Source organism: Mustela nivalis (assembly GCF_964662115.1).
Source record: "Mustela nivalis genome assembly, chromosome: 4".
NCBI lineage: Eukaryota > Metazoa > Chordata > Mammalia > Carnivora > Mustelidae > Mustela > Mustela nivalis.
The window spans coordinates 148,242,669-148,264,149 of NC_139023.1; the positions used below are offsets into that span (position 1 = coordinate 148,242,669).

The 21,481-nt window shown below is 48.8% G+C and overlaps 1 protein-coding gene across 2 annotated transcripts in view; it reads left to right on the forward strand.

Moving 5' to 3' along the window:
* Window positions 1–476: 476 nt before the first annotated feature.
* SCARA3 (scavenger receptor class A member 3) overlaps window positions 477–21,481 on the forward strand; it is a 50,932-nt gene continuing 29,927 nt past the window's right edge. Inside the window, exons 1-3 of one of the 2 annotated variants that reach the window (XM_082726836.1) lie at window positions 477–747; window positions 19,544–19,642; window positions 20,854–20,973. In XM_082726836.1, the coding sequence (XP_082582962.1) occupies window positions 741–747; window positions 19,544–19,642; window positions 20,854–20,973 (226 nt within the window). In that variant the 5' untranslated portion in view covers window positions 477–740. The remainder of the gene's footprint in view (window positions 748–19,543; window positions 19,643–20,853; window positions 20,974–21,481) is intronic. The other variant, XM_082726837.1, reaches the window with a different exon arrangement.

Sequence of the window (21,481 nt, forward strand, 5' to 3'; positions counted from 1 at the left end):
CCGCTCAAAGTCACTCACCCAGCGCGTGGGTGACCAACCTTGCTGGCCTCCCCGGGACTGAGGGGATGGCGGGGATGCGGAATTTCAGGGCTGAGGCGGGGACAGTCCCCGGCAACCCGGGGCTGGAAGCCGGGGACCCTGCGTTGCCCCAGTCCATCTGCCTCTCAGGCGGGTGAGGAGACCGTCCGGGGCTGAGACTTGCTCCCAGCCACGAGGCGGCCCCCAGGGCGGGCGGCGGCTGCCAGGGGAGTGGAGGGGTCCCCCGCGCGCTCCCCGGGGCTCCACGGCCTCAGGGCGGGCGGGCGAGCTGGCGGGCCCGGCGTTGGGGACCCGCGGCGGCACAAAGAGGCCCGGCCGCGGCAGTTTTGAACCTCCCGAGGAAGTGGATCTGGGCCGGGGCCCAGGGCGTGACGGGGAGGGCGGGAGCGCGCCCGCGAGCGAGGGGGAGGTGGGAGGCGCGGAGCGCGGGGCGCGGGGCGGCCGCAGACCTCGCCGGCCTCCAGCGGGAAGCGCGCGCGCGGGCGGCGGCGGCAGCAGGATGGGCGGCCCGGGGCCCCTCGGCGGCGACCCCGCGGACCCTCCCCTCGGCGCGCCGCCTCCGCAGCCGGGCGCTCGAGCGGGCGGCGTGTAGGGAGGCGAGCGGGCGCCAGCCGAGGAGCCGCCGGCTTCACCCCACCCCTGGCCACTCCGCAGCTCGAGCCGCCGCCCCGGGGCGCTCCCGAGGCCCCGCAGGAGGGACCATGAAAGGTAAGCCCGGCGCGCGCGAGGGCCGAGGAGAACCCCCGTTGGCCCCCCGCACCCCCACCCCACCCCGGCGGCGAGGCTGCGGAGGGGACGAAGCTCCCGGAGCGAGCTCTGGGCTCTCGCGCCCTTCTGATCCTCCCGCGGACGGCGTTGATGAACAGGACGGAGGGAGCCCTGATGTTTAGAGGAGGGGGAGAGTTCACACGCAGCCCCCTTCACAGTTCTCTTCTCACTCTGCGTTGCTTTATCCCCCCAAATAGTTGTAAATTCCAGAGAAGTTTCTGATCCCTTTAACCGGGTCAGTGCAAAAAGATGCCACCAGCCCAACTTTCTGGCCGTGTTAAAGCCCCATCCAGGCGACCCATCTCAGAGGCTCCTGCAGCCCCTACCTAGACTTCTGCGCCCGGGGCCAGGCGTAGGACTCTCCTCCAGGAGCTTCAGTCCTTTCCTCAGGAGAGACCTGTTGTGTCCAAGTCCTTCAGCCCAGACCTTGCCCTACCAGACCCCTGAACCTTGGCTGACCCACCCGGTGACCTCCCAGGGACACAGCACCTGGGGAGGGCCCCTGGTCCAGGCCTGAGCTTTCCAGAGGGCACTGGGTCATCTCCACCATAGCCCTTGCAACCAGGTCCTGGGATGGACACAAGAACAGGACTCGGTCCCAGGTGCTCATACCTGGGCCTGGCTTTCTGGAGGCCCCGGAAAGAACACACTTTGTCTTAACACTCATTTCCAAGCTAGGGGAGCAGCAGGAATTGGAATCATCCTACGGGACAGGATGATTTAGGTTTTGAATGCTCTCTTCTGTGCTTGTTAATAATTCCTCCCTAGCGCCTCTCTCAGGCAGGTGCTGAGCTCCTGGCAGTAAGAACCTCCCTACTCCTTTGACTTGTTGAATGTGGGGACTGAAAAAGACCTTGGAGATCATCTAAAGGGCTTTAAACTCTACTCTCGGGTGTTGTTGAAGAAGCAGCTCTGTTGGTGTCCTTTACATAGATGGGGATGAAGAAAGGGTTCACAGGCAAACCTCGGACAGAATACAGCCAACATGTTGTATAGTTGAAGAAACTGAGACCAAACAGGTGGAAGCGGCTTCATGGGTATGCAAACCTGTGCCCCCCAACAGGTCCCCGCACTCGGAAGGCCTCGTACTAGGTTTAATGTCTTGAAATTCGTAAAAACTTTTAAAGAGGGTCCTCTCATGCTTTTGTTTTGCACTGGGCTCTACCAGTTATGTTTCTGGTCCTACGGCTAGAAGAAGGAACTTGCTTAAGAGTCACAACTAGTCACGGGGACCAGAGCTCAGGGGCCCGACTTCCAGGCCAGAGCACTGGCTAACATACCCTTACCTCTCTGTCGCTTCCTTCCCTCTGGCCTCTGGCCCCTCTGTGCTTCCGGATGGCCTCACTATGTCTTGGGCTGTCTGGGATGAGACAAGCAATTTATAAGCAACCCCAGGGAGTTCCCTTGGCTGCAGAGAGCAGCCTCGCCCACAGAGCTCTTGCTCTCAGCTACCACATCTTACAGAATTGCACCCACCCCCGTTAGCTGGCCTGGGGCAGGTCATTACCCAGAAGTCTCTGGAAGGGTCTTAGACCACATCTCACCACAGGATCGGGGCCCACACTGCTCTGGACCTTAATGATGATGGTAAGATGCTACACGTACTCAGAATGGTTTGGCTTCACCAACATTCTTGACAAACACTGTAAGAGAAAATCTAGTGAGGGAAAGACGAGACAGAAGTCCTCTGAAATGGTGGAGACATCCTGCTCCCATTGAGGAGGGAGTTAGGAGCACATGACCTGCTTTCTGAAACCCAGCAAGGCAATTCCAGTCTTCTGAGTGGAAGAGGAACAAGCTGGTATGGATGACTATTTGGTGGAGAAAGGGCTGGCTGGAAGTCTGTGGGCTCCCTCCTGGCATTCCTAGGGTCTGCTCCCCTCACCTCCTTTTCCCCATTCTCAACAACAGCCTCACCAACCAGGTGGGGCCAAATTCCTGTTCATTGAGGCCTTTGGGGCAGCTCTCGTGTTTTTTTCCTCCAGCCTCCGGGAAACCTTCTGTGATCTCTTGTAACACCCCAGGGGCATAGGCTGCAGAGCTTCGGGGGAAGACAAGGCTTGATTTCCAGTACACCTCTCTACGGGGTCTTCCCTCATCCTCCCTAGGAGCCAGGAGGAGCGACCACCTCTACCTGACATGGAAAAAGCAGGGCAGACAGCAAATATTTGGCCTTTGGATCATGGAGTTTGAAGAAGCAGGACTAGATTTCACCCACACGGAAAAAGTAAAGTGCCCAGCAAAGCAGGGCGGCCCTTCCAGGCTGGCCCTTCCCCAAGGGGAACCGGCTTCCAAGCCTCCTCCAAAGGCCCACCAATCTGAGAAGTACATCTGTTGGCCAACATTCACCTCCCCCCTCAAAGCCAAACACGGTGATGTTATGCTTTGTGGGGGAGAGGGGTGTTGGTGGGGACGGCACTTAAGGAAACGCGTGTGCTGAGGAGCACAGCCACCAGTGGCCAGGAGCCAGGCCTCCTCTGCCAGCCAAGCTGTTTCCACCCGAGGGCCCCTCCTGCCTGCTTGCTTGCCTGCCTGCCTGCCTGCCTCTGGCCAGGCCTCCCAGGCAGCCGCATTTTTCCATGCAGGCCGGTACCTGGCCCCAGGTGTCCCTTCTCGCACCCGAGGGCATAGAGCTGCCACCAGCCCATCTTGGAGCTTCCCACTGGCTTGTCTGAGACGTTAACAGCCACCTGTGGGATGCTGTGCACATCTGTGGTGAAAGCCCTCCCAGCTCTGTCAAGCCCCCACCCCCACACGCTGTAGGAACAGCCTGGTCCCCTGGGATTGGAGAGTCGAAGACCTGGGCTCTAATTCCTGGCCCCATGTGAGGCTCTGGTCAAAGTGTTTCCCTCTCTGGGCCCCGTTCTCCTCCTGCGTGGTCCCTGAGGCCCCTCATGTCCTGACGTAATGTGACCCAGCCCCCAGGAACTCTAAGCCTGAGGACCATTTGGGGAGCGGAAGTGACTCGGTGGAGAGATGGTTGGAAGCAGGCCCACCGCACGAGCAGATCTGTGCCCCTGGGAGACTTGTCCTCAGCTGCCATATACCGGGCAGAGCCACACCCTGCTGTTCTCCCAGCGTAGGAGGAACAGCCCCTCCCTACAGAATCAGAGACCAGTGCCCACACTCCATGGACAAAAGTGTGGACAGGCAGAGAAAGGGCTGCAGAGTACAGCCATGTGATCTCAGGAAAATCTACCACGTGCAGCTTAGCAGAGGAGATTGTCTCCAATCACAAGTGGGTAGACTGTGCCCCCTTTGAAAGCCTGACCCCCATCCTCAGACCATGGCTGCTAGAAGGAACCTGATTCTAAAAGAAAAGGAGCTGATGTGGTAGGGTGTAAAGAGGCATTAAACAGCTCACTTTTTTGGGGGGACCTGAGGGCTCGGATGATGGGGATTAGTTCCAAACCCTCGGGCACACACACACACACACACACACATGCACGTGCACATGTGTGTGGACGCACTGCTGACCTTCCCCTCCAGCTGGGGTCATTTTGATACTCGAAGACTCACATCCCAAAGCTAATTTGAGAGAAAAAAGAATTCTGCTTCTCAGTAGGTGTTCGCTGGAATAGCTTAGCAAGTTTCCTGGAGGACAGGCAGCTGTGCTAGGTGTGAGGCCTGCGAGTCCAGCAGTGGGACGGACCGGGCTCCTCATCACTCACATAGACGCTGCCCGTGTTTGCTTATGTTTCGGTTAGCAGGTGCATGGGTGTGTACATGTGTTGTGAGCGCTGAAGCCCAAGGTTAGAGGGAGCCCTCTCACCCACCAGCTTTATAAGCTCGTAGCTATAATGGAGTCATTGATGCTCTCCGGCCACCTCCTCAGCAAGTACATTGGATCATCTTTAATGCTCGTTCCAGCTCTAACATCCTCCTCTGTGGTTTCTCCTTCTGATAGGGTGCGCTTATTTATTTATTTTATTTGAGTCATGTTGACACACACTGTTAACTTAGTTTCAGGCTTAGGACAGAGCTGTGCTCACCAAAAAGTGTAACAGCCATGTCACCCTGCAGCACTGTTACAATATCATCAGCTCTGTTCCTTGTGCTGTGTCTTTTCTGCTCAGGACTTACTCACTCTGTAACTGAAAGCCCGTATCTTCTACTCCCCTTCACCCATTTTGCCAGCCCCCCCCACCTCCCTTCTGGCAACCATCTGTCTCTTCTCTGTATTTATAGATCTGATTCTGTTCTTTGTTTATTCATTTGGTTGTTTTTTTCCCCTAGATTCCATGTATAAGTGAAATCATATGGTATTTGTCTTTCTCAGTCTGCCTTCCTTCACTTAGCATAATATTCTCTGGTTTCATCCATGTTGTTGCAAGTGGCAAGGTTGCACCCTTTTTTGTGGCCACATAATAGTCCACTCTATATACTGGGTATATATACATTTCTATCTATCCAGCTATCTATTGATCTGTATCTATTTTTCTCTCTGAATAAGACTGTGGAACCCACAGAGTAGTGTTAGAATGAGAGGTGAATGAATATGGTGACCCTGGCTGCCTTCTTCTCGCCTCACTCTCTCCCGGTGGCTGTCACTTAGGAGGTATCCACTACATCCGCCAGTGTGTAAATCTTAGTCCCCCATTACGCTGAAATCCTTAAAGAGGAACATCATGGGATTCCCAGAACCTAATGTTGGTCTCCAGTAAAGACTTGTGCTTCTATTTCACATTTACTGACCATCTGCCGTATGTCAGAGTTTGTATGTCTATCTGTACCTAAGGGCCAAGGAAGATGCAAAGAAGGGCTCCACATCCTTTCTCTTAAGGAGCTTACCCTTTGCTGGAACTGGTTCTTTCCCTCTCTCCCGCCTTTGCTGCTCCTCTTCTGGATGACCCTGGTAGCAGCTGTGGAGCCTCTGGTTTTTAGGGGGCACCCATTCCTGAACAGTCTCACCCAGCCGTGTGGATTTGACATATGGGGAGAGGCTGGTGTAGCCAGCTTTACAACACTGGGCTCTGGACACCTATTACAAAGAGGATAACACCTCTCGCTAGAGACCTGCAGAGACCTCCTTCAAGGCTCAGATGAGATACCTTCACGTCCACCTGAACCCTAAGCTAAGCTATTCTATATTCTGGGATGTTGCCCCATACTCCAGTGGTTTCTGCCCTGAGGCAGACAAGACAGACACACTTAAGAGGAAAACCAGATAATGAAGGGAGAAGAAGATACCAATCAGATGACAGGTCTATACAGTGGATTCGGTAGGAATCCTGTGGAGAAAGAGCATTAGAAGTTGGCGCACCTTGGAGAGGATTTCAGGAAGAGTTGAAGGGTAGACATAGACTTGTTACATTTAATCATTTTATAGTACATATGCTTTAGGAAAATTTTTGAAAAATTTAGTAACACGGGAAAGAAAAAGTATTTATGTGAATTCCTACTCCTCAAAAAACAAAAAAAAAAAAACAAAAAAAAAAAACATTTGACAAGATTTGGAAGAGCATTCTTCCAGAAATCTTTCTGGGTGTGTTTGCACACAGATTTTTTTTTTTTTTTCATATGGATAAGTCTATACTTTCCATGTTATTCAGTATATGTATTTTTTTTAAAGGTTTTGCCCATTTGTCAGAGAGAGAGGGAGAGCAAGCACAAACCAGGGGAGCAGCAGGCAGAGGGAGAAGCAGGCTCCCCACTGCGCAAGGAGCCAGATGTGGGACTCAATCCCAGGACCCTGGATCATGACCTGAGCTGAAGTCATCAGATGTCCAACTGACTGAGCCCCCCAAGCATCCCTCTTTATATGTTCTTTAAAAAATTCAACAATAGAACATAGATATCGTCCCTGGGCCAAAAATAGAGATCTGCACTATTTTTTAAATGGTTGCATAATAGTCCATATATGCCTTTCGATCATTTATTTAACCAACCCCTTCTTGATGGGCATTTGAGTCATTTACGTTTTTCCTTGGATTTAGCATAGCATGCAGTGATAATTCTTACACATCCATCTTTGTCTCATGGTGTAAGTATCCCCTGAGGAAGAAGCTCCTAGAAGAGGGTTTGGGGAGTCCAAAGGCACGCTCATCTGAAGTTTGGAAACAGAGTGCCACACTGTTCCACAGGCACAGCAGGCCCTTCATTCCCATGGGGTCTGAGGTGTAACACCTGAAGGTGGAGAATTTTGATCTTTTCAGGAAAGGAGGAAGTGAGTTCATCTTTGGGGAATAGCGGGCTGAGAAGAGGAGGGGTGGTGGCGACGATCCAGGGGCCAGGACTTGGCTGAAGGCAACTCCACACCACTCTCAGCTCCCCAAAGGGCTCCTCTCCAACCCTGCTGGGTTTCCCCTGGGCAGTGCAGAGAAAACAGGCTGAGGGGCTGAAGGCGCAAGGGCCGGAAGAGAAAGGTAACGGCTCCAGCAAGCTGAAGCTTATCCCGGGGGGCTCCACTGATGGCAGGATGGAGTAAGGAGTAAAAAGGCTTAGTGCAGCGGGGAGTGGGAAGAGCAGTGGGAATGGTCCTGGAGACCCTGCAGATGGACCGGCAGGGAGCTTTCTGCTGCAGAGGCTGAGCTGTGTTTGCAGCAGAGAGGAGACCCATAGATCCTGCGTCTAGGAGCCCCAAGGTCCAGAGAACCAAGGGACTTTCAACAAATGTTTTCTCCATTAAAGTTGATGGGAGGAGACAGGATAAAAAAGTAATCCAGCCCAGGCAATGGGCTTATCCAGAACAGTGTTCCCCGAAGCTGGTGCATTTCATTCCTAAGGTCATAATAGCCAACTCAATACCTGAATACCGGTTCCACGGGATTTATTTTTTTTTTTTTTTTAAGAATGTCAGGAAGTTCTACAATCAAATGTTTAAGAAACATAAAAATAAACACAGATTGAAGCAGGCTTTTTTTTTGGTGGGACTTGTCTATATCTTCACTATATTAATGTGAGTTTCTAAGATGGTAAATAGTGTATGCAGCATTTTCTAGACTTACTTGATCAAAGAACTTTTTTTTTCACAAAGAGTAATTTGGAATTCCAAAGTGTTGCATAGGACATAGTTTGAAAAATAGGTTTCTTTTCCTTCCTTCCTTCCTTCCTTCCTTCCTTCCTTCCTTCCTTTCTTTTGTGTGTGATGGGGAGGGACAGAGGGTGAGAGAGAGAGAGAAAGAGAATCCCAAGGAGGTCCCACACCAAGCGCAGAGCTCAACAATGGGCTCGATCTCACAACCCTCAGATCGTGACCTAAGCCGAAATCAAGAGTTGGATGCTTAACTGACCGAGCCACCCAGACACCCTGAAAAATGGATTTCATGAAAGTTGGAAATCGGTCCTGAGCATAAGTGGCACTGAGAAAGGACAATAAATGATAGTAACAATTCCAGTAGGATTGAAAAAGAACCCCAATAAAAATGACAGCTACCATTTATCAGTATTCACTGTGTGCCAGGTACTTGTCATTTGTCACCTCGTTGGGTTTCCACAACAGCTTGTGAGTCTAGTTTGCACATGAAGCTGAGAGAGGGAAGAGGGTCCCCATGAGAAAGAGAACAGGGACTTCAAACAGTGAAACACGGGGAGAGTGAGGGGTTCAAAGATCCAGAAATGTCAACAGAGACCAAGGAACTGGTGATCTCCCCCATTCCCATGGGATTTGGGGGTTCAAGGGGAGGAGCTACTGTCTGCATAAAGGAGGACCAATATGTATGTGATGGTGGGGGAGGGTTGGGTGTCTTGCATGGAGTGGATAACGAGGGTCGTCTTCTCGACTGGAGGTTACAACACCCTTTGAAGTGGTGTCTAGAAATGGGGTGGGCATTTGAAATTATCACAGTGACCAGGGATGGCTGCTGACATTTAGGATGCCAAAGTCTGCACAGCGTGGGTAAATGCTGTCTAACGAAGAATTGCGCCCCCCAGAGGCTGAGTGCTCCCTCCGGAAACACAGAGGGTGAGAAAGGGGAGGAAGGTCACTGGGAACAGAGAGGGCTTAGGAGAAAGGGCCAGTTTCCCCTCAGCCTTTGTGGTGACCAGGAGCACAGTGGAAGGCAGGCTGTGTGCTGGCTCAGAGGATTCAGACGGAGGTGGCAGGAGGAGAGAGAAAACCTGTCCCAGAGCATTGAATGGGAGTTTAGGAACGAAGGAGCAGAAAGGAGGTGATTGTTACAAGGAAGCAGATCATGACCACTGGAAGAGCAGGAGAATTGAAAGGGAAGGACCAGATCCATTAGAGCAGAGAGGGGCAGACTGATTCCCCCCAGACTGTAGATGTGTCCACAGAGGAAGCCTGTGGGGTGGGGGCAATGGCGGGAGGGTTCTAATGAAAACAATTTTGCAACCTTAATTATAGGATTCTGAAATCTTAAACTATAGCTATTTTGTAACTTTAAATATAGCATTGGCTCCTGAGAAGACTCTGAAATCTTTATTTTTGCCGACCCAATTGACTGTTTTGAAAACCCACTCTGTGAACTCCATAGAAGATAATCATCAAAATATGTTCCTTGAAGTTCCCAAAGAAAGCCCTTTTATTCAGTTCCTCGAATCTCTCCCCCTTGCTGACTCTGACGGAAGATTGCAGTCCCAGAAAGGCTGAGGAGTGAATTAACTCCATATTTTTGGTCAACCGAGAGAAAGCCGGCATCGGCAACCACAGGCCAGTTCACAGGTCCGGGCAGTTTTCCACCTCCCCCGGGGGAAGGGAACTAAGTTCAACCCCGACAGAGTCAGCAGTCACACCTAACAATGTGCCAAGACACGCACCTTTGATCACACTTTCTACGTGGCTCTGTGGGAGCAGAAGCTTAAAAAAAAAAGTGGTTTCTCTTGTGGCTATCCTTCTGATATCTGAGTCGGCTATTATGACCTTAGGAATGAAAGGAACAAATGCTCTTTCCAGTCTTCAGTGAGTCTGAGCTTGCAACTTTGGCTTTCGAAGGCTGTTGGATTGTTTGTTTGTTTGTTTGTTTGTTTTAAGCACACTGCCTGGACTTTGAGTAGAGAGCACTAGATGAAGCCTGGTGGTGCCTTTGGTATATCTTTCACAGGCCTGGCTTCTTTATCACGTGACCGGCATATTCCCTTGTGACAGATGTAAATCCTTGGCACCTCTGGACCGGGGGAGGCAGAAACTGGCTTAGATGTTTGCTAACTGGAACAGCTTGCTGTCCCAAGTTTGCTGTGAGAGAGGGGCCTTCCCAAAGACTTACCATCCAGGCATTGTCATCGCTTCTCCAGTGTCCTTTGCCAAGCCTACCCTTCTTGTCACAATTTATCCTGGAGTCAGCAATACGGGAACGGGAAGGAAAGAAAGAACACGATGGAGTCTATTTCCCTTTCTGGACACGCAGTCTCCCTTCAGGTGTCCATGGCTTGCAATACGGCCTCTCCTTCAGCCACTGCAGACACTTGGCAGCCCACCATGTCTGACATTCAGGTCCCCTCAGTTTTCGCTATTACCAGACATACTCAGTTGTCACGGATAACATGTATGGCACAGGGAAGAGTCGCAGCCTTATTTTAGAGGGCTGTAAGATGCTGCTGGTATTCTAAGATTTTTAATTGGGACACCACTGGGAAAAAATACCCATGCCCCTCTAAGAGAGGCCTTTTAGCTTTAGGAGAGGAATATCCTATCCCTTGTTCTAGTTCTGAGAGAGACAGGGAAAGCAGACCCGACATTCTCCTGTGCATTCCGGCTTCTGCTTCGTTCTTTTTCAATTCAAACACTAGGTTCCGCCTGCTTTTAAGCCTTTGCATCCTCAAAGCGTTTGCACTCCCCAGCACTCCCTAGTCATAGAGAACTAAGAATAGACCAAATTTAAACCATATTTGAAGTCATTAATATTTATTTTTTAATAAAAATGACCTCTTAATCGAGACAGCGGAAGTTGAGAATTAACTAGGGATGCAGACCTTCTCATAGAGTCAGCAAACCTCATCTTTCTTGAACACCCACTCCATGATCAGCCCAGGGCTGACCAAGGCTGGAGGAAGATTTCAGACCTCAAGGAGATGTAAACAGATGTCAGGCCTGGATGGAGAAGGCTGTATGCGGCCCTGTGAGCCCTGTGTACGTGCGCTTGGATCTGCCTTCAGATCCCCGGACTTTCAGGAACCACAAATGGGCTCTGCAGCTTGTCAGCTCCTTCCCACACTCCCTATCTCTGAGAACTGGAAAGCTGGTATATCCAACACTAAGTCAGATCTCAGCACAAGGCATGGGAGACCGAGAGGGGGAGGAAAGTCGCTTCCTGTCTCTATCCACTCCACTTGGCCCTGCTTGAGGAAGGAGTACAGACTCCTGTCTAATCAATCATGCTCTGATCAATCACAGCCTCTGGATCCTGAAGCCAAGATTTTCTCAGTGCTTTCCGTCTGTTTCTTCTTCTGTCCCCAACCGGAATAATCTTGGTGTAATGTGAATATAATGAGCCTGTACTCGCAAAGGGTTTGGCTTTTAAAAGCCTCCCAAATGCTTTGGATTATGTTCCCATTAACATGAACAGGGGTAAAGTGGAGAGTTGCTAGAGCACTCCAGACATAGGTAAATTAGGGGTCCCCAAGGCCCATGGCTCAGGGCCAGTGAACAGGAAGTCCAAAGGATTAGAGAAAGGAGGAGACCGCTTTGGGGATCAGGGAGGGCGTGAGCTACGGAGCTGAGATGTCAACAGAAGGAACAGTGCCAAATGCTTGTGAACCCCTCATCTGCAGAGAGCCAAGTTCCGGGCTGGCAACTGTCATTTCCCTGCCTGTGGGCTGCAAAGTACCGGAACGGGGTCTTTCTTAATTCCCACTCACTAACGATTGCCAATTTGGGGGGGGGGGGCTCAGTGGGAGAGCAGAGTGATGACAAAGCTGTGTGCTTTTGTTGGGGGGCGGTGTTTGCTGAAGGTCAGTGTCAGCCTCGCTTGATTTAAGTCCTCCCAGCTCCCTTGCAAAGGCTACAAAGAGCGAAGTGATGAAATTGGCCTTGGAGCCAGAACAGGGAGGAGGCCGAGTCCCGAGGGACTGCAGAGAAGCACCATCAAGGGGTGGGGAGAAATGAGAAACAGGGGCAGGAAGGCCTAGAAGGCATTTCTGCTCCAGCAGATGGAAGGAATACTTCCCCCGGGGACCACGGCTGCGGTCCATCCGACAGCACACAGCTTGGTTCCGGCTGAGATCATCTGGGGCTGGGTGGGCACGGCTGCTTAGGGTGAGGTGTTGGTCAGAGGGGAGCGCAGAAGGCACCAAGGGATCTGAGCTTACGGCTTATGTTTATGGGAAAGGGATGGGAACCCTGATAACCCCCCCAGGCATAGTTACCCTCATAAACAATTGGCAGATTGACAACAGGATGGCAGCCTGAGACACAGAGAGGGGCTGCAAAGATTGATTTCTCGGGTTATTGATGAGGGGATCTGCCTCATAGTGGTACCTGCCATATAGACCTCCTTCTCCCACTCCCAAGACCCCAGACCGCACACACACACTCACGAGAGCCCACTAGCTCCATCAGAGAGTGGCTCCCTGCCGTCCATTATTGGGGAGAGGAAAACAGCCAGAATTCAGGAGGTTTTGCCAGTGACTGGCTCTGTGACTAGCCAGGCATGAAAACATAACCCCCTGCCCTCAACTCAGTTTCCTCACCTGTAAAATGGGGAGAATGACTTCCCACCCTGTTCCTCTCTCAGGCTAGCCATAAGGACCAAAGGCAATAATGGATATGAGCCCAGCTCTCCACCCTGTCCCATAGATTGACTCCATCTTTGAAAGTGGGACACTAACCTTGGTCTCTTGACCAAGCTTCCCGTGGATCCCACATCAAGCATAGACCAGCTTAGGACTGGGAAGCATAGTGTAAAATCATAGATTGATTTACAATTGTATTTGTTGAGCAATTTCTCAGTGTCATCCACTGCCCTCGGGTCTTTGGGTAAAGCAGAGAACAAGACAGGCACATTCCCTGCCCTCAGATTTAAACACTGGGGAAAAGAGCTGCCGAATAAATAATAAGAGATAGATTGCCTTCTACAGCAGGAGGACACAGACCATGCCCAAGTTATCTCTAACAAGGGATGGGTCCAGTTGGGAAGCTCAAGGAAGGCCACTGAGGAAGTGACGTCTAAGCTGTGACCTAGAGGACAAGCAGAAGGCATTCTTGGCAATGATGATGGCATCTTTAACTTGGGTTTATCTTCATCCCTTACCTCCTGAGCTCATTCTCGGCTCCTTTACTTACCTAGGGTCCTTGCCCACTTTGCCTCTTGGCCCCCTTTTTGATCAGTGGTCACAACTGCACAGCGTTTGGAAAATGAGGTCTCCAGGCCACTCAGCCTGCCTCAAGGTCATGGCCAGAGCCCATGAGCCCCCATCGCATGCTCAGTTAGCACCAGCCCCCTGCACTTCTAGCCACTCACTCGTTACAGAAGCCAGGTTTCTTGGCACCTGTGGGACCTTTGCTCTTTTCTCTGAGAAGGCAGTAGGCATGGCAGAAAAGATTTCCGAATTCAGATCTCAGCTTCACTGCACATTCTGTGTGCTGTTAAGCAACATTCTTAACTTTTCTGAACTTCAGTCTTTTTGTGCATAGAAGTGATACTTTAAAGATTTTACTTATTTGTTAGATAGAGAAGGAGAGATAGTGGAAGAGGGAACACAAGTAGGGGGAGTGGGAGAGGGAGAAGCAGGCTTCCCGCTGAGGAGGGAGCCCAAGACCCCACGTGGGGCTTGATCCCAGGGCCCTGGAATCATGACATGAGTGAGCCAAAGGCAGACGCTTAATGATTGAGCCACCAAGGCACCCCTTAGACTCTAAAGTGTATAGGATTGTTGTGAAGATTGCCACAAGACAGGCCCCCAATTTTGAACACATTAAAAAAGGGAAGAAAGAAAAACAGAACTTCATGCTTTTACCCTTAGGGTCCCCAGCTTAAAACATGCTTAGGTTATGAAGCTTATGTAGTAAATACCAAGCGAATGGCCAAATGCATAGCTGAAGTTGAAAGAAAACTGAGGAAGTTCTGAAGACCAAGAAAAAAAATCCCAATTAGGAGCTGAAACCCGCGGGTCAACAAAAACAGAATCTGGGTGTCCGGAACCTAGAGTCTTGGGAGTAGGAGGAACAAGGCTGTGAATGGCACAAAGAGGGGGACAGTGGACCTGAAGACCCCCACAAGAAAGCCTGCCACATTGTGTCACCCCGTGAAACCCTGGAATAGCCAATATTTTGTTGGTTTGTGTGTTTTCCCCCAGTCTTTTCTGATGGATCAATGCCCATACCTCTGACTAAACCTTTTGAAGCTCCCCCACATCTAATCTGCTTCTTGGAAAAAAGGGAAGGAGAGGAGCAAGAGGTTGGAGGAAGGGGGATGTACCTGCCAGAGAGCGACTAGGAAACTGGATGTCTCCAGAGAGTCCAGAGAGTGGAAAGTGCTGTGCCAGCTAAATGCAGGCTTGCCCTCACATGGGCCCGGAGTCCAGTTTACATTCCTTGTGCATACTTAGGCAACCCAATTTAATCACTCAAACTGCTGTGGTCCCAGACTGGTAGTTCCCCTGGCACCTGGCAAAAGTCAAGGAAATCCGCCTCTGTTGTACAACCACCAAAATGGGTTCTGAATCAAATACCAAGAAGATGTATGGTGTGGTCTTGTACATTTTGGCTACATTTTCCCTGAATTTCTGTCTTAGATACGGTTGCCTTTCCTGATGAAGAATATCAGTGGCCATTTGTTTCCGCTGAAGTAGTCAGTTGGTCATGAACTTCCTAGTCTGGATGGTTACTGTGTTGTTCATGATGGTGGCGGAGTTCTAAACAGATGGGGAGGAAAAAAGGAAGGGATGTTTCTTGTAGTAGTCCTGGGGTTGGAAAATCAGCACTTTGCAGCCATCACAGTAAAGAATCATAAACAGATACTACCTTTAGGGTAAATTTTTATGAAGAGCAGTACACACGTGTCTCCTTACAGATGACTTATTAGTCTGAGGGAAGGGGAAAACCCTAGTAATTACTTCATGGAGAAACCAGGCAACACCTCAGCCAGGTGATCAAAATGAACATCACCTCTGCGTGCCTCCAGATGTGACAGCTGGAGCAGGACACACCATTGTGTGTGCAGTTTATTGGCCAAGAACACATAACCCCAATCCAATCAGGAGCAAGCATGAGAAGAACATAAAGTGAGGATGGTTACCTTAAAAAGTATGTGGGAAGGGGCTGTCCTTTCCAAAAATATCAGTCATGAAAGTCAATAAAGGTGAAAGAGACAAGACAACGAAATGCGACACATTGACTTTAGATTGGCTCCTGTGCCAGAGAGTAAAGGAAATCTGCAGAGACGAGCGTTGGCCGACGGTAACACTGTAGGTTAGATAAAGTATAAAAGCAAATTCGTGATAAGCAGATATATGCGTGTTGTCTTATTTTTGCTTCTTTCTTAAAAAAAGGTAGCATATTACATATGCTTCTCTGCACTTTGCTGTTTTTATTTAATATGCCCTCGAAATGACTGTCAGTGAATAGAGATTTCCTTATTCATTTGTATAGCTGCAGAGAGTCCCACTGTGTATGTATAACTATAGTATATTAACCAATTGCCCATAGTTGAACATTTAGGTAGTTCTTGCAATACAAGACAGTTTTTGCAATTTCAAATAATCCCGCCACGAATAGCTGTGTTATATATGTTTTCAGATTGTTGGAGGTGTATGTTATGGATAAATTCATGGAAGTGTGATTGTGGGGTTGAAGGGCAAATGTATATGTTAAATTCCCCTCCGCCAGGTGTGGATCATATGCATCCCCACCCCAACTCCCCATAGCCTGGCTAGTGGAGTATATTGTCAACCTCTGCATTATTGCCAATCTGACAGGTGAGAATGATTTCACATCATAGTTTTAAATTGCATTTACTGTGGAGCATCTGGGTGGCTCAGTCACTTAAGTGTCTGACTCTTGATGTCGGCTCAGATCATGATCTCAGGGTCGTGAGACTGAGCCCCACGTCAGGTTCTGTGCTCATCATGGAGCATCCTTAAGATTCTCTCACTCCCTCTCCCTCTGTTCCTCCCCCACCTCTAAAAAAAAATAAATAAAAATTCTTTAAAAATCAAAAATCTCATTTATCTTGTGAATAAAGTTGAACATCTTTTCATTTGTTTAGGGGACCTCTTTCTTAAAAAAAAAAAAGATTTTGTTTATTTATTTGAGAGAGAGCACACGAGTTGGGGGACAGAGGGAGAAGGAGAGGGAGGAGCAGGCTCCCCTCTGAGCGGGGAGCCCAACGTGGGGCTCATTCCCAGGACCCTGAAATCATGACCTGAGCTCAAGTCAGATGCTTAATCAACTGAGCCACCCAGGAACACCTCATTTGTTTTTATTTCTTAAATGCCACATACAAATGAAAACATATGGCATTTGTCTTTCTCTGGTAGACTTATTTCTCTTAGCATTATACTCTCTGGTCTATCCATGTTGCTACAAAGGGCAGGATTTCATTCTTTTTATGGCTGAATAATATTCCATGATATGTATATCACATCTTCTTTATTCATTCATCTCTCAATGGATGTTTGAGCTGTTTCCATAATTTGGCTATTGTAAATAATGCTGTAATAAATATCAGGATGCATGTATCCCCTTGAGTTAGTGTTTTTCTATATTGGGGGTAAATACCCAGTAATGTGATTACTGGAGCATAAGGTCATAGCATAATTGTATTTTTTTTTCTTTTTTTTAACAACTTAATTTAATTTTATTTTTTTTAGTGTTTGGAGATTCATTGTTTATGCACCACACTCAGTGCTCCATGCAATATGTGCCCTCCTTAATACCCACCACCAGGCTCACCCAACCCGGCACTCCCTTCCCTCCAAAACCCTCAGTTTGTTTCTCAGAGTCCACAGACTCTCATGGTTTGTCTCCTCCTCCGATTTCCCCCAACTCCCTTCTCCTCTCCCATCTCCCAGTGTCCTCTGTGTTATTCCTTATGCTCCACAAGTAAGTGAGACCATATGATAACTCTCTCTGCTTGACTTATTTCACTCAACATAATCTCCTCCAGTCCCGTCCATGTTGATACAAAAGTTGGGTACTCATCCTTTCTGATGGAGGCATAATACTCCATAGCATATATGGACCATATCTTCTTTAGCCATTCACAGTTGAAAGACATCTTGGCTCTTTCCACAGTTGGGCGATTTTTGAGGAAATTCCATACTCTTCCACAGTGACTGCAACAGTTTGCATTCCCATCAACAGGGCACAAGTGGTCCGTTTTCTCCACATCTTCCCCAACACTTGTTACCTCTTGTCTTCTTGATAATAGCCATTCCAACAGGTATGAGGTGATATTTCATTGTGGTTTTGACTTGCATTTCCCTGCTGATGAGTGATGTTGAGCATCTTTTCTTGTGTCTAATGTCCGTCTGGATGTCTCCTTTGGAGAAGTGTCTGTTTATGTGTTCTGCCCATTTTTAATTGCATTATTCATATTTTGGGTATTGAGTACATTCTTTATACATTATACATTACATACTTATACATTATAAGTACATACTTGATACATTCTTTATGCATTTTGGATACTAGCCCTTTATCTTATATGTCATTTGCAAATATCTTCTCCCATTCTGTAGGTTGTTTTCTACTTTTGTTGATTGTTTCCTTCGCCATGCAGAAGTTTTTATTTCGATGTAGTCCCAATAATTTATTTTTGCTGTTGTTTTCCTTGCCTCAGGAGACAAATCTAGAAAGATGTGTTATGGCCAATGTCAGAGAAATTATTGCCTGGGCTCTCTTCTAGGATTTTTATGATTTCAGATCTCACAGTTAAGTCTTTAATCCGTTTTGAATGTATTTTTGTGTATGGCATAAGAAAGTGGTCCAGTTTCATTCTTTTACAAGAGCTGTCCAGTTTTCCCAATACCATTTGTTGATGTGACTCTTTTTCCCATTGCGTATTCTTTCCTCCTTTGTCAAAAATTAATTGACCATATAATTGTAGGTTTATTTCTGGGTTTTCTGTTCTGTTCCTTTGATCTATGTGTCTGTTTTTGTGCCAGTACCATACTGCCTTGATTACTATAGCTTTGTGATAATCCCAGTTTTGTTTTTCTTTTCAAGATTGCTTTGACTATTCGGGGTCTTTCATGGTTTCATACAAATTTTAGGATTGTTAATTTTAGTTCTGTGAAAAATGCTCTTGGTATTTTGATAAGGATTGCATTAAAAGTGTAGATTGCTTTGGCTGGTATAGACATTTTAACAATATTTGTTCTTCCAATCCATGAACATGGAAGGTCTTTCCATTTCTTTGTGTCTTCCTCAATTTTTTCCAACAGGGTTTTAGGGTTTTCAGAGTATCGGCCTTTCACCTCTTTGGTTAGGTTCATTCCCAGGTATCCTCCTACATTTACAATTGTAAATGGGATTGATTCCTTAATTTCTCTTCCTGCTGCTTCATTATTAGTGTATAGAAATGCAGCAGGGGTGCCTGGGTGGCTTGTGATCTCAGCTCAGGTTTCAATCTCAGGGTCATGAGTTCAAGTTCCAGTCTGTGTGGAGCCTACATTTAAAAAAAAATGCAGTAGATTTCTATACATTGATTTTGTAACCTGTGACTACTGAATTCATTCCATATTAGCACTTTATCTATAATATGTACTGTCAATATTTTCTCCCAGTTTGCCAATGACTTTTTTTGGTCATGCAAAAGCATTTTCATGCAGTCAAATGAATCTCTTTTTTTTCTTTTATTGCCTCTGGATTTTGAGGCATAATTTTATTTTATTTTGTTTTATTTTATTTTATTTTATTTATTTGAGAGAGAAAGAGCACAAGCAGGGGAAGAGGCTGAGGTAGAGAGAGAAGCAGGCTCCCCGCTGAGCAGGGACTCCCTCCTCCAATGTGCGGCTCAATCCCAGGACCCCAAGATCATGACTTGAGCCAAAGGCAGACTCTTAACCCACTGAGCCACCCAGGCATCCTGAGGCATACTTGTAAAAAAATCCCCTCGACAGATATCTCCCAGGAATTCGGTTGTCATGATCAGCTTGCACATACCCCAAACCCCCACACACTTCCCAGGACAAAAGTAGCACAATTCTTAAGCACCCACTTGGAAATTTGGCTCCCTTTGCCTATTTTGGGCATCCTTCTCCTCATCATTTACAAAAGACCAGGTCTTGTAAGGAGGAGGAGTTATGAGGTATCCAAGAGCACTCTTCTGAATGGGGGATTCCATCACTAGGTCTTATTCAGGGAACACATGAGACCTCCTCCCATGGTCCCTTCTGCACCATCAGGTCCCAGATGAGGCAGTGTGTGAGGTGGAGGTCTGGGATTGGCTCCTACCGTCTTCACTCCTGCTCCCTCCTCTCGGCAGCTCCCAGCTGGGCTGGATGCAGGGTCTTGCAGATTCACCCCTGACCCTGCAGCAAAGGAATTCTGCTTGCGTTACCACGAGCCAGCAAACAGAAGGATGCTGGGCTGGATAAAACAACCAGCTCTTATTCTTTCTCACTCCACCCTGAGGGTTTGAGCAAGGTGCAGAGACTATGCAATTGAGCTGGCCTCTGTATCTTTACCAGCTTGTGTGAGATCATAAAATCTCCTTACCCACAGGCATTGGGACATCTCAGATCCTCAGTCTCTTGTTCTTATCTCTTTTCCCTTCTCCTCTGCTTACTGTCTGGTCACCTGGAGTTCCAGAGGGCTGATTTGGGGATTGCGGCAGCTGGAGAGGGGTGGGTGTGGCTCCAGGTTCCCACACTGGGTCTGACAGCCCTGGCTCCATCACAGTGAGGTCGGCCACTGGCGATGGAGATGCGTTGTGTGTTACAGAAGAGGAGCTGGCTGGTGACGATGAGGACATGCCGACCTTCCCATGCACACAAGAAGGTAAGGGCCCTGCGGGCTGCCCCTGACCTCCTTGTCCCCATCCCCAGGCTGGTGACTTATCTCTCCCCATGGCTTCAGAATCATGATTGTTCTTTCCCCACTACTCCATGGAGGGTGGAAGGGCAGATTTGCATGGGTCTCGGGTGAGGGTACCATGCACAGATTTGCATGGGTACAGATGATGTCAAAGTTGACACAAGTGACATCTGTCTTCAGGGCTCCTTCTGAGACCAGTCAGGGACCTCTGCCATCTCCCCAGGGCCTGTCCTCTAACTGGACCAGAACTGTCCCCTTCATCATATCCCTTATCACCCAAGTGGCTCATCCCCTTGGCCTACAGGACTCAGCTTGGCACTTGGATAATCTCAGAAACCAATGCCACCTGAACCGTTACGTAGAGGAGGGCATCTCAGTGGGTTTTGGTGTGGATTAACACAGCTGTTCTCAGCTGGCACTGCGTATTGTAACCACCCCAGGAAGCCTGTGACCAGCCTTCAGAAATCCTCATTCCTTTTGGTCTGGAGTATGAAAGGGGCATCTGGAGTTTTCAACGTTCCCAGTACTCATAATGTGCAGCCGAAGTCGAATCTGCCTTAGAAATATCACAACAATTTCACAGTGTCATTCCCACTGGACCTTGGCCACATGCAAGAGTAGTCAAGAACACCTGGCTTCCTTCTTCTTCCATATTAGGGGCCCCAGCTGGTGGACTGCAACCATTCGTTCCATTTCCAGGAGTACTCCTTGTCACCTGACAAGTTTGGGGATTGAAGGGTTTCTTAGGGTGTGCAACTGGTTGGTCCCATACTGAGGAATTCCCACAGGAGGAGATTTTTCAAAGCTAAAGCCCAGAAAACCCTAGGTACACTGAGACACATTGGTCACCCAAGGATAAAACAAGGCTGGCTGCCCCATGTTGTGGACCACGATAAGGCCAATGTGTCAGGAAGAGGTATTTCCTTACACCCTGGGCTCATTGACATTACCCTCAGAGAGAATGGTGGCAGGGGGGCGTTCTTTGAAGACCCCGACTCTGGTCTCTTCTATTGCTAAAACCTAGAGAGAACATGGTGAGATGGGCAGGCATGAGGATGGAGAACATCTCCCTTTCTGAGACTGGTTTGAGATGGGATGAGACCGTTCAGAGCAGAGACATGAACCTGACCCTCGACCTGCAGCCTCAGTCACTGGTTTCCTTTGTCCCCCAACAGGCCGGCCGGGGCCCCGCTGCAGCCGCTGCCAGAAGAACCTGTCTTTGCACACATCGGTGCGAATTCTTTACCTCTTCCTGGCCCTGCTCCTGGTGGCCGTGGCCGTGCTGGCCTCTCTAGGTGAGTGCAGGCGCCCCGCAGCCCCGGGGTGGTCCAGCATCCTTCTGACAGGGGAATCTTCATACTCGATTCAGACTTCAAGGACCAGCCTCTGATTTCCGGTCAGTAAGTAGCTGTGTGCATTTGAGCAAGGCATTCCCCTCTCGAGACTTCTGTTTTCCTTCTGGTAAGAGGAGAGGACAGGACCAGTCCAGTGGTTCCCAGTTTCAGCTGCATGTTAGAATTACCTGCGAATTTTTAAAAAATATCGGGTGTTTGGTAAGTATATCCAGGGCTGAGATCCTTGCACCGGGCATTTTTGAAGCCTCTTCCATGGTCTTTGTGAGCGTTTCTCGAAGTGAGGTTGGATGCCTGCCTGCATCAAGATCACCCCCAGTATTTGTTAAAATGCAAATCCCTGAGTCTCACTGGGACCTTGCTTGTTAGAACAGAGTCCTGCCAGTGAAGGCCAGGGACCTGGAGTGTGGTGGCTGTCATACATGCCCATTGTACAACCATGGGAGCTAAC